This window comes from Macrotis lagotis, chromosome 1, assembly GCF_037893015.1.
Source record: "Macrotis lagotis isolate mMagLag1 chromosome 1, bilby.v1.9.chrom.fasta, whole genome shotgun sequence".
NCBI lineage: Eukaryota > Metazoa > Chordata > Mammalia > Peramelemorphia > Peramelidae > Macrotis > Macrotis lagotis.
The window spans coordinates 497,268,305-497,283,736 of record NC_133658.1 but is presented as its reverse complement, the minus strand read 5'-3'; the positions used below and the strand labels follow the sequence as shown (position 1 = coordinate 497,283,736).

At 35.6% G+C, this 15,432-nt stretch overlaps 1 protein-coding gene across 1 annotated transcript in view; it reads left to right on the top strand.

The window, feature by feature from the left end:
* Positions 1-15,432, top strand: part of UBASH3A (ubiquitin associated and SH3 domain containing A) — a 100,888-nt gene that overhangs the window by 8,216 nt on the left and 77,240 nt on the right. The window contains exons 3-4 of the mRNA XM_074213915.1: positions 6,937-7,123; positions 14,928-15,126. Coding sequence (XP_074070016.1) covers positions 6,937-7,123; positions 14,928-15,126 — 386 coding nt within the window. The remainder of the gene's footprint in view (positions 1-6,936; positions 7,124-14,927; positions 15,127-15,432) is intronic.

The following is a 15,432-nucleotide window of genomic DNA, read 5'->3' as shown; positions in this document are numbered from 1 at the left end:
GAATTATCATCTTGTTTACTAAGAAAAATGGGGGTCAAATAGGTGAAATGACTTTCCAAAATTATCTAGTGAGTTCAGAAGACATTTGGAGATCTAAGTACCAAAGTAATCATCTCTTTTACATTTTCTTATAAGACTGTTAAGCAATTCAAGCACTGAGTTAAGGGGCAGGAAACTGACTATGATAGAGGAAGAGATGAGTTCAAGTTTTGTATCTTGTGACCCAGGGCAAATCATTTCAGCTTTTATGACCTAGGCAACTAAGACTTTAAGTTGAAAAACAATTTTTGATTTGCACTGATAGAGAGCATTTGGGAGAATAAGAGTTGCTTACCCCAATAAAATTTCAGCCCCAAAAGAAATAAAGACCTAGAAAACATTATCCATTATAGTTTCCTGTTACCTGTGACCTTTCATTGCTTGAGGGTAGGGTTGGGCAAAACCATTTACCTATCAATATTTGGTTTGCTAACTCACAGTACAAACAGGCAAGTCACCTCATGTCTCTGAAATTTAGTTTCCTTATTTGCCTAATAAGAATGGATTAGATGATCTTTAAATTTTCAGTTCTAAATTATGTGATCTTACAGTATTCCATAGTTATGTACTCTTAAGTTGCTTTTTTAGAGGCCTAGGTGGAGAGGGTATTAATATCACAACAAATGTGAAAGTTCTTGACCTGGTTTCATGGAAGCTTACTTGGGAGGAGCATCTTACTCTGCTCAAGTGATGGTTTTATTATTAAAGCAAAGACAAAGAAAGTGTTTTATATTTAAGTTGTGAATCAATCTTCAGGGATAAATTAGAATGTCTGAAAAGTCCCTGAGTAAAATCTGATTTAAATTTAAGCCATCAAAATGGAATTAAACATACTATTAAAATACAGTTTACTTAAAAATAATTTCCATTTGTCATCTAAGCAACAATTCCCTCTAACCTCTCAGGTTTCTCCAAAGCACAAATTTTATGTCAAAGACAAAACAACTTTAGGCATCTATGTTTTCTAAAACATCTAGAATCCAAAAGAAGTTTTAAAAATATAAACTGATGCTCACAGACCCTAAGTTGACTCAGCAACCCTCTTGCACCTCACCACTGATAGTGAGGCACACTAGCACACTGGAGGACAGACACAGTCTTACAATAAAACCCACACCTTCATCCCAGTTTCTCCTTTTTCTTTCAAGCACATAAAGATCCTAGGTATGGAAATTTGCTCAAATCATAACAGACAGGTGGCCACAGTTCCTTAAAATCAAATGTCAGTTGAAGCTCACAACTCTGTAACACCAGTACTGCAAAGCTCTGAACTTCTATTTGGGAGCCAATAAGCCTGTAAACCAGCAGAGCCTGGAGCCAGGTCAGCCACTTTGTAAAAACAGGAGAACCAGTACCAGAACAGTTGATTCTGTAGCAGTAACATTGTAAAAATCTGGACTTCTGGTTCTGTGCCAATGAATTAAGGGATAAAAGGAGTATTACTGAACAGGAGTCCAGGACAGGATATCATGTATGAGAGGTGTACATCATGTATAAGGGAAAGAGTGTAGCCGCTGGCTACTTGGGTTCAGTTCTATCTACAAGGAATCATTATTCAGACTGGGGAAAGCAAGGGTGGAAATAAAACAAAAATTTATTTAAAAAGTTACAAGAAGGGCTGGGAGAGAGAGAGAGGAGAGAGAGAGAGAGAGAGAGAGAGAGAGAGAGAGAGAGAGAGATAAAAGAACAGTCAAGCAGTTTATCTGGGTCATTGTCAGAGAAGACTGAGCCAAATGGACTGGAGTCCAGCTTAGGTTCTCACATCTTGCCTCTCATTCAGAGGGCAAAAGGTGAACTTCCTTTCTCTTACTAGACCCAGAATTAAATAGAGGGTAAAACCAAAGGAGATCAGGATACAAATTTTACATTAGAAAATGAATCAATGGTACTTTAAGGAGGGTCTCCACCCAAGATTACAATTGTTTCTGTTACAGTCATAATTTTCTACTTCCATTCTATTTACATCTTCACCCAAATTCTTTCTGCTACATTCAAATTCTTCTTTCCCCCTGCATCAAGAGCACAGCATCCAGACTGAGCCAATTTTGACCACCTAAAGTCTGTTGGGGTCAGTCCTAGACTAGTGAACCTTCAGTTACTTGGTGTGAGAGAAAACTCAGACACTTTGAGATCCAAGTCCCAAGGAAACTACAATTAGAGAAGAATTGGAAAGTGAGTGATAAGAAAAAATAAGAGCGGGGGAAATACCAAAGATGTCGGGAAGAAGAAAACTTGAATATAAATATAAATATAAAACTTTAAATATAACAAATAAATTGATAAGCAAAACAACATTAAGAGAAGGAAATATAGCTTCCAGATCTAGTAAACAAGTTCAGGTATCTATGAAAGGTATCTTCATAATAAAGGAAAATGATTCAACACTTGATGATGGAGGGAATTATGGCCACAGAGAAATGCTGTAACCGGAAACAAATTTTGTAATCTTTTTCTGCACTGACAAAATGTTTAAGGGCGGCTAGGTGGCACAGTGGATAGAGCACTGGCCCTGGAGTCAGGAGGACCTGAGTTCAATCCAGACTCAGACACTTAAGAATGACCTAGCTGTGTGGCCTTGGGCAAGCCACTTAACCCCATTGCCTTGCAAAAAAAAAAAAAAGCCTAAAACTAAAAAAAAAAAAAGTTTAATGTTTCCATATGAAATTGATCCTTGCAACCTTCTCTGTACTGATAAAATGTTTCCTCTTGACCTTTCTTTTGACTCTGGTCATGAGTTCACCAGTCAAACTAGATGCTAGGTCATGCACCCACAATATTATGTTACATTAAACCACCTCCTCACCTCCTCCATCAATCTCTCCAATAAAGGATCCCAATCACCTCCTACAGATAAGATCCCAACTTCTTTCAGAAGCAATCTCTCCAATACAAAACACCCCTCTAACTCACTTCCCCTTAAACACTCCCAAAAGCAAACTCTCTAAGATCAGTACCACCCCCAAAGTGCTGCCCCCCCCCCATGGACCCTGAGGGGGCATTTAAAGATAGTCTGGCTTGTGCCTTGCTCTGACCTCCTACTCAGCCCCTGATCTGTCTGATTAAATTGCCAGGCCCAAAACATGCATGATCTTTAAGAACTCTTAACTATCTTTCTCTTTCTCATTTTTGGGGGTTTTAAGGCCTTTAAACAAATCAGTGTTTTCTTTTTTTACCCACACTCCACATTGGGGGGAATGGGAGGGTCAGAATCTTGAGTTTTTCATAGGGAATATGTCCCCTGACAACAATGAGATCCTGTAGAATTTGAGGACATTATTTAATCTTAATATGCTGTTCCTGAGTAGTTCAAAAGAGAAATAAGGGGGCAGGTAGGTGTCTAAGTGGATAGAGTACCGGCACTGGAGTCAGGAGGGCCTGAGGTCAAATCCAGCCTCAGACATAATAATTACCTAGCTATGTGATCTTGGGCAAATTACTTAACACCATTGCCTTGCAAAAAAAAACAAAAAAACAAAAAAACTAAAACACCAAAAAAAAAAAAGAGAGAGAAATAAGAATGATAAAACAGAATATGTGGCCTGCACAGCAAAAATAATGAGCAGAGGGTGGTGCAGTGGATAGAGCACCAGCCCTGGAGTCAGGAGGAACTGAGTTCAAATCCGATCTCAGAAACTTAATAATTACCTAGCTGTGTGGCCTTGGGCGAGTCACTTTACCCCATTTGCCTTGCAAAAACCTAAAAAAAACAACAACAACAAAAGCAAAAAACAAAAATAATGAGCAGAATATGAAAATGGAATCTGCAATGGCAAACGTTACCAAAGAAACAAGAGAAAACAATCAATTGTGACTAGATACATAGAAGTGAAGGACAATCTAGACAAAAAGCAAAAAATAATAACAAAAGAAAATGTGTTCCCTTGCAAGCACAAAACATAGTGATTTGGGACATAAGAAGACAACTTATTGTTCAATTTTCAAAACAATTATACCAATAATGCAAAAAGTAATAGAGCTACCTAGAACTTCTGATCATGGAAAATGAAATTCCATTTGAAATACTTAGATCACTTCCAGAAGAAAAAATAAATGACTGCAAACTCTAAGACATGTGTGGATCAGTTTCTCAATTCAATTCAGAAATAAATTCTGTAAGGGATCAGAAGATCTTCAAATACAAAGGAAAGGTCATTTAAATAATTCAAGACTATTCTGTACCCATTAGACAAGGAGGGAACATAATGTGTTCCAAAAAGTAATGGAGATCAAGGTTCAGTCCAGGATGAATTCCCCAGCAAATCAGGAGTAAAGAATCTGAAACATTTTTAGAAAGAAAAATAGAAGTGAGGAGATTGCAAGAATAGTGAGTAAATTAATATGGCAAGGGCACCAACAACAGAATGACAGCGGTGAGATAAGTAAAAGAGTTCTTTTTTAAAATGTATACAAGGTGACAGGGGTGAAGGTGGAAATCTGGTAGACATAAAAGGATCATTACAGACAGAACCTGGTGACACCCTGTCTACAAATAAATCAATATATTATTATGGGACTATATTGAAATACGGGAGAGTACATAAAAGGAAGGGAGGGTTACAAGGTGTTAGAGAGAATGTATTTAATCAAGGACTAGTAATGTGATTACTGTTGTCAGTGCAAAAAATTTTCAGTTTCAAGTAATCAGATTTATCTGCCTTAACTTTTGTAATTACCTCTAATTCTTATTGGTCTTTTTATATATGTTTACAAAATCTCTGTATCCTAGTACATGGTCCATTTTTGTAAAAGTTTCATAAGATGCTGAGAAATATATTTATTCTTTTTCTGTTCCATTAGATGATATGACTATTATCTCTAGATTCTCTCCCCTCCCCCCAATTTGTTCAGTTCCATATCTTCCCTTTTATCTTTTTTTTTTTTGCCAGTCAAATGGGGTTAAGTGATTTGCCCAAGGTCACAAGCTAGGTAATTATTAAGTGTCTGAGGTCACATTTGAATTCAGGTCCTCCTGGCTCTAGGGCCGGTGCTCTATCACTGTGCCACCCAGCTACCCCTTGTTTATCTTTCTATTAGACATGCAGAACTGGGAGAGGCATATTGAAGTCTCCTGTCACCATTATATTATCGTGGTAATGTTTTTCATGACTACACATTTTTAATCTATATCAAATAATATGCTTCCTCAATGAGAGATATTAGGGTAGAAGGGAGAAAATTCAAAACTCAAGATTTTAAAAGTGAATATTAGAGGTTGGCTACGTGGCACAGTGGAGTCAAGAGGACCTGAGTTCAAATCTGACCTTAGACATTTAATAATTTCCCAGCTATGTGACCTTGGGTAAGTCACTTAACCTGATTGCCTTGCAAAAAAAAAACACAAAACACAAAACATAGAGTGAATGTTGAAATTGGTTTTTGCATGTACCTGGAGAAAATAAAATAAAATTTTAAAAAAATTAATGCATCCAGGTTAAGAAGGTAAGTGATTAGGGGCAGCTAGGTGGCATAGTGGATAAAGCACCGACCCTGGAGTCAGGAGTACCTGGGTTCAAATCCGGTCTCAGACACTTAATAATTACCTAACTGTGTGGCCTTGGGCAAGCCACTTAACCCCACTGCCTTGCAAAAAAAAAACCTAAAAAAACCCCAAAAAACAAGAAGGTAAGTGATTGAATGATAAAACAATCTTTGTACCAAATTTCTCTAATAAGAATTTGATGTTCAAGATATATTAATAATTAATAAATATATATAATTAATAGCCATTCCATTAGATAAACAGTCAAGGATATGAACAGTTCTCAGAAGAATTGTAAATTATCCACAGCCACATGCAAAATTTCCAAATCAATAATAATAAGAGAAATGCACATTAAAATAACCCTGAGATTTTACCTCACTCCCTAAAAATTGGCAAATATAACCCCCAAAATGACAAATGTTAAAAGAGTTGAGGGGGAGACACATGAATGCATAGTCGGTAGAGCTGTAAATTGCTATCAACCATTTTGGGAAGCAGTCTGAAGTTATACAAATAAACTTACTAAAATGTCCATACCCTTTAAACCAGAGGTTTCATTACTGGACTAATAGTACAAGGAAACCATTGATAAGAAAATTCCATTATACTCCAAAATATTTGTAGCAGCACTTTTGCAATAGCTTAAAATTGGGGGAAAAAAAAAGTAATTACCCAGCTATAAACAAATTGTGAATATAATATTACTGTACTGTAAGAAATTATATGTGGGATGAATATAGGGAAACATGAAGACAGAAAGATAGGTAGATAGCTAGACTGCTAGACAGATAAAGAAAGAAAGGAAGAAAGAAAGAAAGAAAGAAAGAAAGAAAGAAAGAAAGAAAGAAAGAAAGAAAGAAAGAGAAAAACTAAAACAGAATGAGTGAAGTAAACAGACCCGAGAAAACAATATGTTCAGTAACTGTAACAAAGTAAATGGAAAGAACACAACAGAAAAATCAAAAATAAATATGACAAAATTATAAAGATTAAACAGAACTCAAATCAAAGAGATGATACCAGTAACCTACCACTTCATGAAGGTAGGAGATCCGCAGGTGTCACACATTGCACAAGTTTTTCAGACTTTTCAATGTATTGCTAAGACATGTTGATTTTTGTTTATTTCCTTTCACAAAAAAAATACTATTTGTAATGTGGTATGGTTCACTGAGAGAGATGCTTCAGAAAACTATGGCAATGTTAGAAACAAAATATAAGCAAATTTAAAAAAACAATACTTCTACATAGGATCGCAAAGGACTAAGAATTAAAAATATGAACAAGATATTAGAACATTTAGAGACAATTTTGAGGGCCAAGTTTTGTTTTGTTTTCTTTTCTTTTGATTTTTGCATGTAATTGAGAGAAAAGATCTAACTTGTGAATGAAAATTATCCAATTTTTCCTTGTAGGTTGCATTTTCATTACAATGACCCCTCTTTAGAGGATCCAATCCCTCAAGAATATGCCCTCTACCTATGTCCCACTGGGCCTTTATTGGAAAACTTACAAGAGTTTTGGAGAGAAAGCAAACGCCAATGTGGCAAGAACCGAGCACATGAAATATTCCCCCATGTGACACTCTGCGACTTCTTCACTGTAAGAGAATTTCCTTTATTTCTTAAATTACAAACTCCCTTATTTGGCATTCAAAGACTTTCAAGATATGATTCCAACTTCCTTTTTGTGCCTTTTTTACATGTTCTCTGTAATAGTCAAACTTGAATACTAACAATACTAAATGTTCTCTGACTTGTCTTGCTTCATCCTGCCTATATGGATACAAACATATTGTCCAATATTCCTAAGAATCTCTCCATGTTATCCTTCAAGACCCAGACCAGGTGACCCTATCCTCATAAAGTCTTCTCTAATGAGAAATGATTCTTTCCCTTGGTAATTTAACTAGTTTGTTAGAGCTTTCTTACCCACTAGATCGTATTCTAATTTGTGTAACAGCTATTTGTGCATTTCCCTGATCTACACCCTACTCACATTCAATTATAACCTCAAGAGCAGTAATTGTATTGTTTATATTCACAAATATTTCTTAATTAGAAAAATAGCAACAGTTGCATGACAAGTGAGCATGTCAAGGTCATTTATGGTTTTAGGATTCCTTCAGAGTTGATATGACTCATTTTCTCTGGATTAAGTTACTTAGAGCTTTGTCCCAGAATGCCTTTATCTATTCTAGAGAGTAAGCCTCTTCTCCATTTGGAAACTTTTCCTGAATTCATACCTTGAGCTCCCTTTTTGGCCATATACTATGATGTATCACTTCAAATAGTATTGACCCTCTCCAGAGCCTACCTTATATTTTTTTCTGCTACCTCTTTCTCAGAGGTTTTGGTGGAGTCCTGGAGCATCACCCATGTGGAAACTGGAAAGGAGGGGCAAGGAGTCTTCTATTTAACCATGCTTTTTCCATTGTGCTATGAGGATCTCCTGCAGGTAGAGAAAAGGCTACTAGACTTCTAGCTCACAGAGACCATCTCCTGCCTGATCCCCAGACTCTTGTAGAAGTATAATTGGGAGAGGCAGCAAGTCATGTTTGTTCTGTCATTCTGTATGCATCTTCTAGCTGATCTCCAGCCTTCTCTAAAATTATGAAGTGAAAAGGTGCCTGCCTAGTCTCTACTCTCCTAAAGGATGAGAAATGCTATTCCAGTCTCTTCATCAAATTTGCAAATGATTTCCTATATTGAGGAAACAGAACATCACTTAGGTTATAATAATATTTTACATTAATTTTTTTTTATTTTGCAACTGAAAAAATTTAAGGAAAAATATTTTCCAGCATTTTCTCTTTGTTCTACAAAAGGTTCAGCATAGTGGGCAATTAGAAATTGAGAGTTGTGAAAAGCATCACAGCTTTTGATGTGGGGAAATGAATGACAGTCTGTGATAAAATGCATCAAATATTTCTGTTAAAAACTATATAGAGATTTTTCTCTCAGCACCTTCAATTTTGGTCTATGTATAGCATGGAAACAAAGTAAAGATTATCAGACTGCCTTCTGTGGGGGGTGGGGGAGGGAACAGAGGGTGGGAGAAAAATTGTAAAATTCAAAACATTACCAAAAAACTATAGGAAGAAACTATTATTGTAAAAAATGGAAAACAAATAAAATATTTATATGAAAATTTATATATAGTATTGTTTTAGTTCTCATATATAATGTAGATTATATGAAAATTAACTATAATTTAGTGTATAAACTTGATATTAGGATATGATATAAGCTGAGCATCTCTTATTCCATGTGGTTTTAGTGCCTGTGAGAACTTCATCTATGGAAATAAAGGATTTCTCAGACTTTTGTTATATGAATCTCCAAGGACTAAAAATCCTTGACTTAGTTCTCAACTAAGAACTAAGAACTAAGTAATATTTTTGCTAATAGGACAAAGATATAGTTTCCTAAAAGTATCTTTTTTTGTCAAGACAAAATATTATTTTCTCCTTTATGATATAAGCTTCAAAAAATCAGTGATGAAAAAAGGATAAATAAGATTTTCTTTGGAACATTGATTTAGGGTAGAGACTACCCTACAAATAAATGAAGCAATGATTTCCTTTTTAAATTTGTAGAACTGGGAATTTTGATTTGTATTCAAATGATATATATTAGGAATCAAAAGAATGAAAAACTCAGACTCAGGTTTTTTTAAGAGGCATTTTAAAACCTTGCTACATTGACCTGATCATTTTTCTTAAAATTCACTATGCAAAGATCACTATGCAAGTGTGTTCTTTATTTTCAGAGAAACAGTCAAAAATGTGGTTCTGATTATTGAAATTTCTCAGATTTCCTCTCTAACATGCTAGCTTCAGGAGATGTAGTTTACCCTGTCCTCTAAGGAGGCAGATGTAATTCTGACTTGGTTGATATTGCCTGGTTCAACTTTTGAAGTGCCACTTCAAAAAGGGATCTTTTTTTTTAACCTGGTCAGAAATGCTTCGTATGAAGTTTATTCAGGCTTCCTGCTTCTTCTTTTCTGCAGAGATTATGTAGAGCAGCTTGTTTTGGTTATAGTAATATTGACTTTGACAATCTCTAAATTTTTCACTTAATGAAAAATATTTTCAACATCCCAGTGTTTCTGAATTCTTTTTGGTCTTTATTCAAAACTCCCTTCCATATCCCTCCCCCAGTATCAATTCTTTAGTCTCATCTATCTCCCTGTGGTTACATTAAATTTGAATTGTTTCATTCTGACTTCATGCAATATTTTATTCCTTGAACTTAGGGCTCTGGAATTTGGTTATACTATTCCTGAAAGTTTTCATTTGAGGATCTCTTTTAGGAAATGAATGGTGGATTCATTCAACTTCAATTTTACCCCTGGTTTTAGAATATCAGGGAAGTTTTTCTTGATAATTTTTTTTGAAATACAAAGTTCAGGCTCTTTTTTTTTAAATCATTAATTTCCAAGAAGTTAAATAATTCTTAAATCATCTCTCCTCCATCTATTTTCCATGTCAGGTATTTCATGTTTTCTTCTTTTATTATTTTGTTATCTTATTCTTTTGTTTTTCCTTTATTATTTCTTGATTGTCTGATGGAGTCATTAGCCACCACTTTCCCGATTCTAATTTTTATGAAATTTTCTTCTATAAGATTTTGTACCTCCTTTTTCATTTGGTCAATGAATTTATGTATGTCTTTGTTTCATTTGACCAGGTCTACTTTTTAAGACATTTCTTCTTTTCAATTCTGTGCTTTTTTTTAAACATTTGACTTATTCTGTTTTTTAAAATGTTATTTTCTTGAATATTTTTTAATCTTCACTACTAAGCTATTGTCTTTTCATGTTTTTTTCATGATTTTCTTGCATCACTCTCATTTCTTTCCCAATTTTTCTTCTAACTCTCTTATTTGATTTTTTAAATGTTTTTGAACTTTTTTCCAAGAATTAGGTTTTTTTAACCTAAGGTTTCTTTGAGGCTTTGGCTGTAGCTATTTTAACTTTGTTGTCTTCTGGGTTTGAGGTTTGATTTTTCCTATCACCATAATAATTTTCTATATCAAGTTTTTCCTTTTTTTTTCCTTGCTATTTGATTATTTTTCTAGCCTATTTCTTGACTTCTAGCTTTATGTAAAAGTTGGGCTCTACTCCCAAGGTAGAAGAGGTACTGTCCCAAGCTTCAGGTTTTTCAGACTACTTCTTTCAGAACTAGTTTTGAGTGTCTGCAAGTTTTTAATTTTTCCATGGTGATATGATAAAAGGTGAGGCATGTTCACTGTTCTCCTGGCCTGTGGTCTGGTTTGTGAGTCACAAGCATTCTTCTCCACCCATCCCTGCAAATGGCTGTTCTAGTGTGTTAGTGCTCCTCCTTACTCTGGCAATGCAACAGAGTTCTATACCCAGTATCAGCAAAGTGTTCCCTAGTATCTCCTCTGACCAGTTGTCTGACCCCTATACTGTCTGTGTACTAAGAACTCTAGAGCTCTGGAAGATGCCACTGTTGATTCAGTCACCTTCAAGACCTGATGCTGGCTTTCTGGGGAGTGGTCTGCATTAGAGTGTACTGTACTTCATTTTCACCCCAGTGAGACAGACCTTTCCTCTGACCTTCTAAGTTGTCTTGGATTGCAAAATTGCTTCACCCTGTATTTTTGTTGGTTCTGCCACTCCAGAATTCATTCTGATGCTTATTTTAAAGTTGTTTGGAGGAGAATTTGGGAGAGCTCAGCCAAATCCCTACCTTTACTCTTCCATCTTGGTTCTGCCTCCTATCAAAGTCTTTTCTAAGTCAATTCCACCTTTGCAGCACCTCCCTCAGCAAAGTACCTTTCACATTATAAGTTTTCTATAAATATGTGATAATAACAGACTAAAATTGTACTTACTCTGAACTAAAGTGATAAATGTGGAAGCAAAAGCCAGAGATAGCTTTGTAATGAAATAAAATCAGATTAAGGAAGGGAGAGAATTTTGATTGCTCAAGTACCTCCACATTATAGTTTCCCTTACCATGGGGTTTCTCTTCCTGAATAATTATATACTGTCCATCTCTAATATTTCTTTCCCTTTATTCTACCATTGTTCACACATACTAATTCTCAAATATGGTTTACCTCACTCCTAGGATGTACTTTCTTAAAATCCTATGCCACTGATGCTGCTAGAGAAGTTCATGAAACTATGCTAATTAAGTATACTACTTATTCATTTCAATCTAATCTCAACTGGATCTCAATGAAACAGCAATTCTTTTATTCTTTCTTAATTCTCAGATCCTCAGCACCATTTGTTGTTTAGTCACTTCAGTTGTATCTAACTCTTCATAGCCCCATTTGGGATTTTCTTGGCAAAAATACTAGAATGATTTGTCATTTTCTCTCCAACTTATTTTACAGATGAAGAAACTCAGGGTCAATTGTCTTGCCCAGCTAGTAATTGACTGAATTCAGGTCTTCCTAACTCAAAATTTCTACACTTTTTTCCACTGTACCTCCTAACTGCTCCCCTAACATCATCCATGCCTCTTAACCTCAGCAAGTACTCTATTTTAATGGAAAATCAGGGCCATCAATTATGAGCACTCTAAATTTCCTATTCTCTATCTCAAAATCTTTCACTTTCAATCTTTCATCCTTTACTCCAAATCTAGGAAAGAGGTAGTCCTTCTCTTTGTCAAGGAGAACCTCTCTATTTGTATCATTTATTCTATTCACTATGTCATCTAGAGATTGCCTCTTATCATCTCTTCTATCTTTGGTCTCCAGCATTTCTCTATCTTTCTGCTGGTTCCTTTTCTGTTTCCTGCAGATGTTCTCAGGATTTGGTTCTTCTTCTTCACTTGGTTCTATCCTCTGGCCTCAAAGCATTATCCTACAAGTCTTCTCCTCCAGGTAAAAAAAAAGTCAATTAGCAATTGAAAAGGTTGCTTACAGACCATTCCCTTAATTGTAAAACAGAACAAAGGTGCACTCCTCTTGATCCTAATAGACCCAAAGGTATATGTTTGCCTTATAGGTCTTTGCTGGGATGCCTCCCTTTTCCAGGGTTCCCCTCACCTTTTCCCCACCTTATCCCCACCCCATCCTATGTCACACCTCCCAGCAAAGAAAGCCACTTAAGGATCAAAGATTAAAGTAGATGAGCAGATTCCATCTTGGGAGGGATTCCATCTCTGCCTAGACCACACACACACACACACACACACACACACACACACACACACACACGTCTAAAACTTAGAGAAATGTCAGTAGTGAAAACCTATTTCTGTTTTCCTCTTCCTTAAGTTCAAAACTTTTGGTAATATTTGTCCCTGATCTTATTTCCACAAGTCAAAACTTCTTGGTGATGACCCCCTACACACACACATTTTGGGGCAGTATTCTCAGACCAGAGAACTCATGTTTTGAGGAAGAAATTGATGTCCCAATAAAGATTAAGATCCCTTGTGAAAGTGAAAAAATTAATGACCAGCCCTGGGATTGAAATAACTCAGGATTTTTTTTTTTATTTCACAAGCCTGCAAAATTCACACATTAAAGCCTTTATACTGAAGAGACAACAAGCTGCTTGTAAGTAATTTGAGGATAAAGTGAATAACAAAGTTTTGGTTGAGATTGCGTGAGAGTAAAGGAGAAAGGAATAGAGGCCATAACTCTCCAGCCACCTAGGCCAGGAGCACAAGGTTCTAGATAAGAAAGAGAAAGTGTTCATCCTACAAAGGGGAGGAAAGAAGGAAGAAGAGAGCTTCTCTTCTGGGACCCTTTACTTTAAGTGCATTTCTATAGTGGGTTGGACAAGGGACTTGAGGTGGAATGACTAATTAGAAGACTGTTTTAATATTCCAGGTGATAAGAATTTCAACTAAGGTAATATATAAATGGAGAAAGGCAAATTCAGTCATACAGTAGAATAAATTGATCAAGGAAATTCCCTAGGCAACAGCCTAGGTTTGTTACTAGGCAAAATGCATTTTTTTAGCAGTAAGCTTTGTGAAGACAAGGGCTATTTGATTTTTGTCTTTAAACTTCTGTCATTTAATACAATGCTTAATATATATTAGGCATACTGAAAATGCTTTCTGAATTGAATTGAATATATATAATAAAGAAATCTTGTCTATAAGTTATTTATAAATAGTTGTGTTTGCATCTTCATTAAACTGTGAAAACCTAGAGAGCAGAGATTGATTTTTGTTTGATTACTTGCTTTGCCTTTCTCTGTTATCTTGGCTTTTACACTGACCCTAGACTATATGGATGAGGAATATATAAAGAGATTGTGGGGGGAAGAGATTCTTCTATTACCTTTGTTCTAGCTCAATTTCACTTTGATGCTACGGGAGGAGATGTCTTTTGCAATGTATACTTTTACTCCTACTCTCTGCATAGCCCTTATGACTTTGTTTTATTGAAATCCATGAATTATTTATGTTTTAAGGGTACATAATTTCTATTAGGGTCAAATAGAATTTATAAAGAGATTTCTTAATCTAGCCAAATAGTTGCTATGGACCATGGGCTTTGAATCAGTACTAGATACAGACAGCGAATTAAATAAACTTAATTATAGCTGGGAGGTGGGGGTTTACTGACTGGATTTTGCTGTCTTTCCTAACATAAACCTAAGCTAAAAACTAAAAATTTCTCAGTCTGCCTTTATCAGAGAGAGGCTTTCTAGTCACTCCTCCAATGTGAATTGGAACAAAGATTCCAGAAAATTTTCCTGAAGAGCTACAGTCCATACGGTAGTAGAAACTTGAGAGTGGAAATAACAGTAGAGACAACAGGAAATGATATACTCAGTAAAGAGCCAAGATGAAAGACTGAAACAATGAAAAAAAGTAGCATAATGGTACCACCAGAGAATATTGGAAGTCCTGAAACATTAGTAGTGTATTACCCTGGCTCATTCTTTTTACATATGAGCACTCTAAGCATGTTTTAGGTCTTATGTGATCTTTACCTGTAAAAAATGGGAGAATATATTCAATAATGAATAGCTTTCTTAGAAGTTAATATGTGAGAAGGAATACCCCAGGTGCTCCAAAGTTTTAAAAAGTGAATCCTGGGGAAGTTGGGTGAAGCGGTGGATAGAGTAACAGCCCTGGAGTCACGAGGACCTGAGTTCAAATCCAGACTCAGACACTTAATAATTACCTAGTTGTGTGACCTTGGGCAAGTCACTTAACCCCATTGCCTTGCAAAAACTAAAAAAAATCAGCAAAAAAAATGAATCCTGACTTACGGCATGAGGATAATGGATGAAAGGGAGAAGAGCTGCTTATACTCCAAACAATGATATGAATCCACAGATGAAAGATTAAAGGCATTTTCTTTGCTTGGCAAGTACCATAGTTTACCAATTTATTGGTTAAACTCAAAGCTTGTATGACTTTTCTTAGGAATTTTTTTTATTTGTTTTTTCTTAGTGTGAAGACCAGAAAGTGGAACGTTTATATGAAGCCCTAAAGAGAGCTGGTGACAAGATTTTGAGTTCCTTCCCTTCTGCTTTCCCTTTGAATCTCCATTCTTCTATCAGTTACCTTGGATTCTTCATTAGTGATAGTACTGCAGATGTCATTCGAGAATTTGCCATGAGTTTTGCAACAGAAGCATCAATATTGGCAGGTAGGTCACTCCTGTCCTTTGAAATTACAGAAATTGTTCAATAAGGAAATCAAGCATTTGAAATATGAAAAACCATAAAAAGAAACTTTAATACCCAGAAGTAATTCACTTAATGACACAGGGAAAAGGGGAAAGCTAAGGTATGAATACTTTATTGCATGTGTGTGGTTGAGGTAAACTGAGGTCATGGGAACTGAGGACAATGAAAAACTAGGAGGCCAATGTATTCAAAAAATAAAGGGATTAGGGTCAAAAAAATATGAGACAGGTACTGAATTTATTTTTGGAAGAGAAAATGAAATGGAG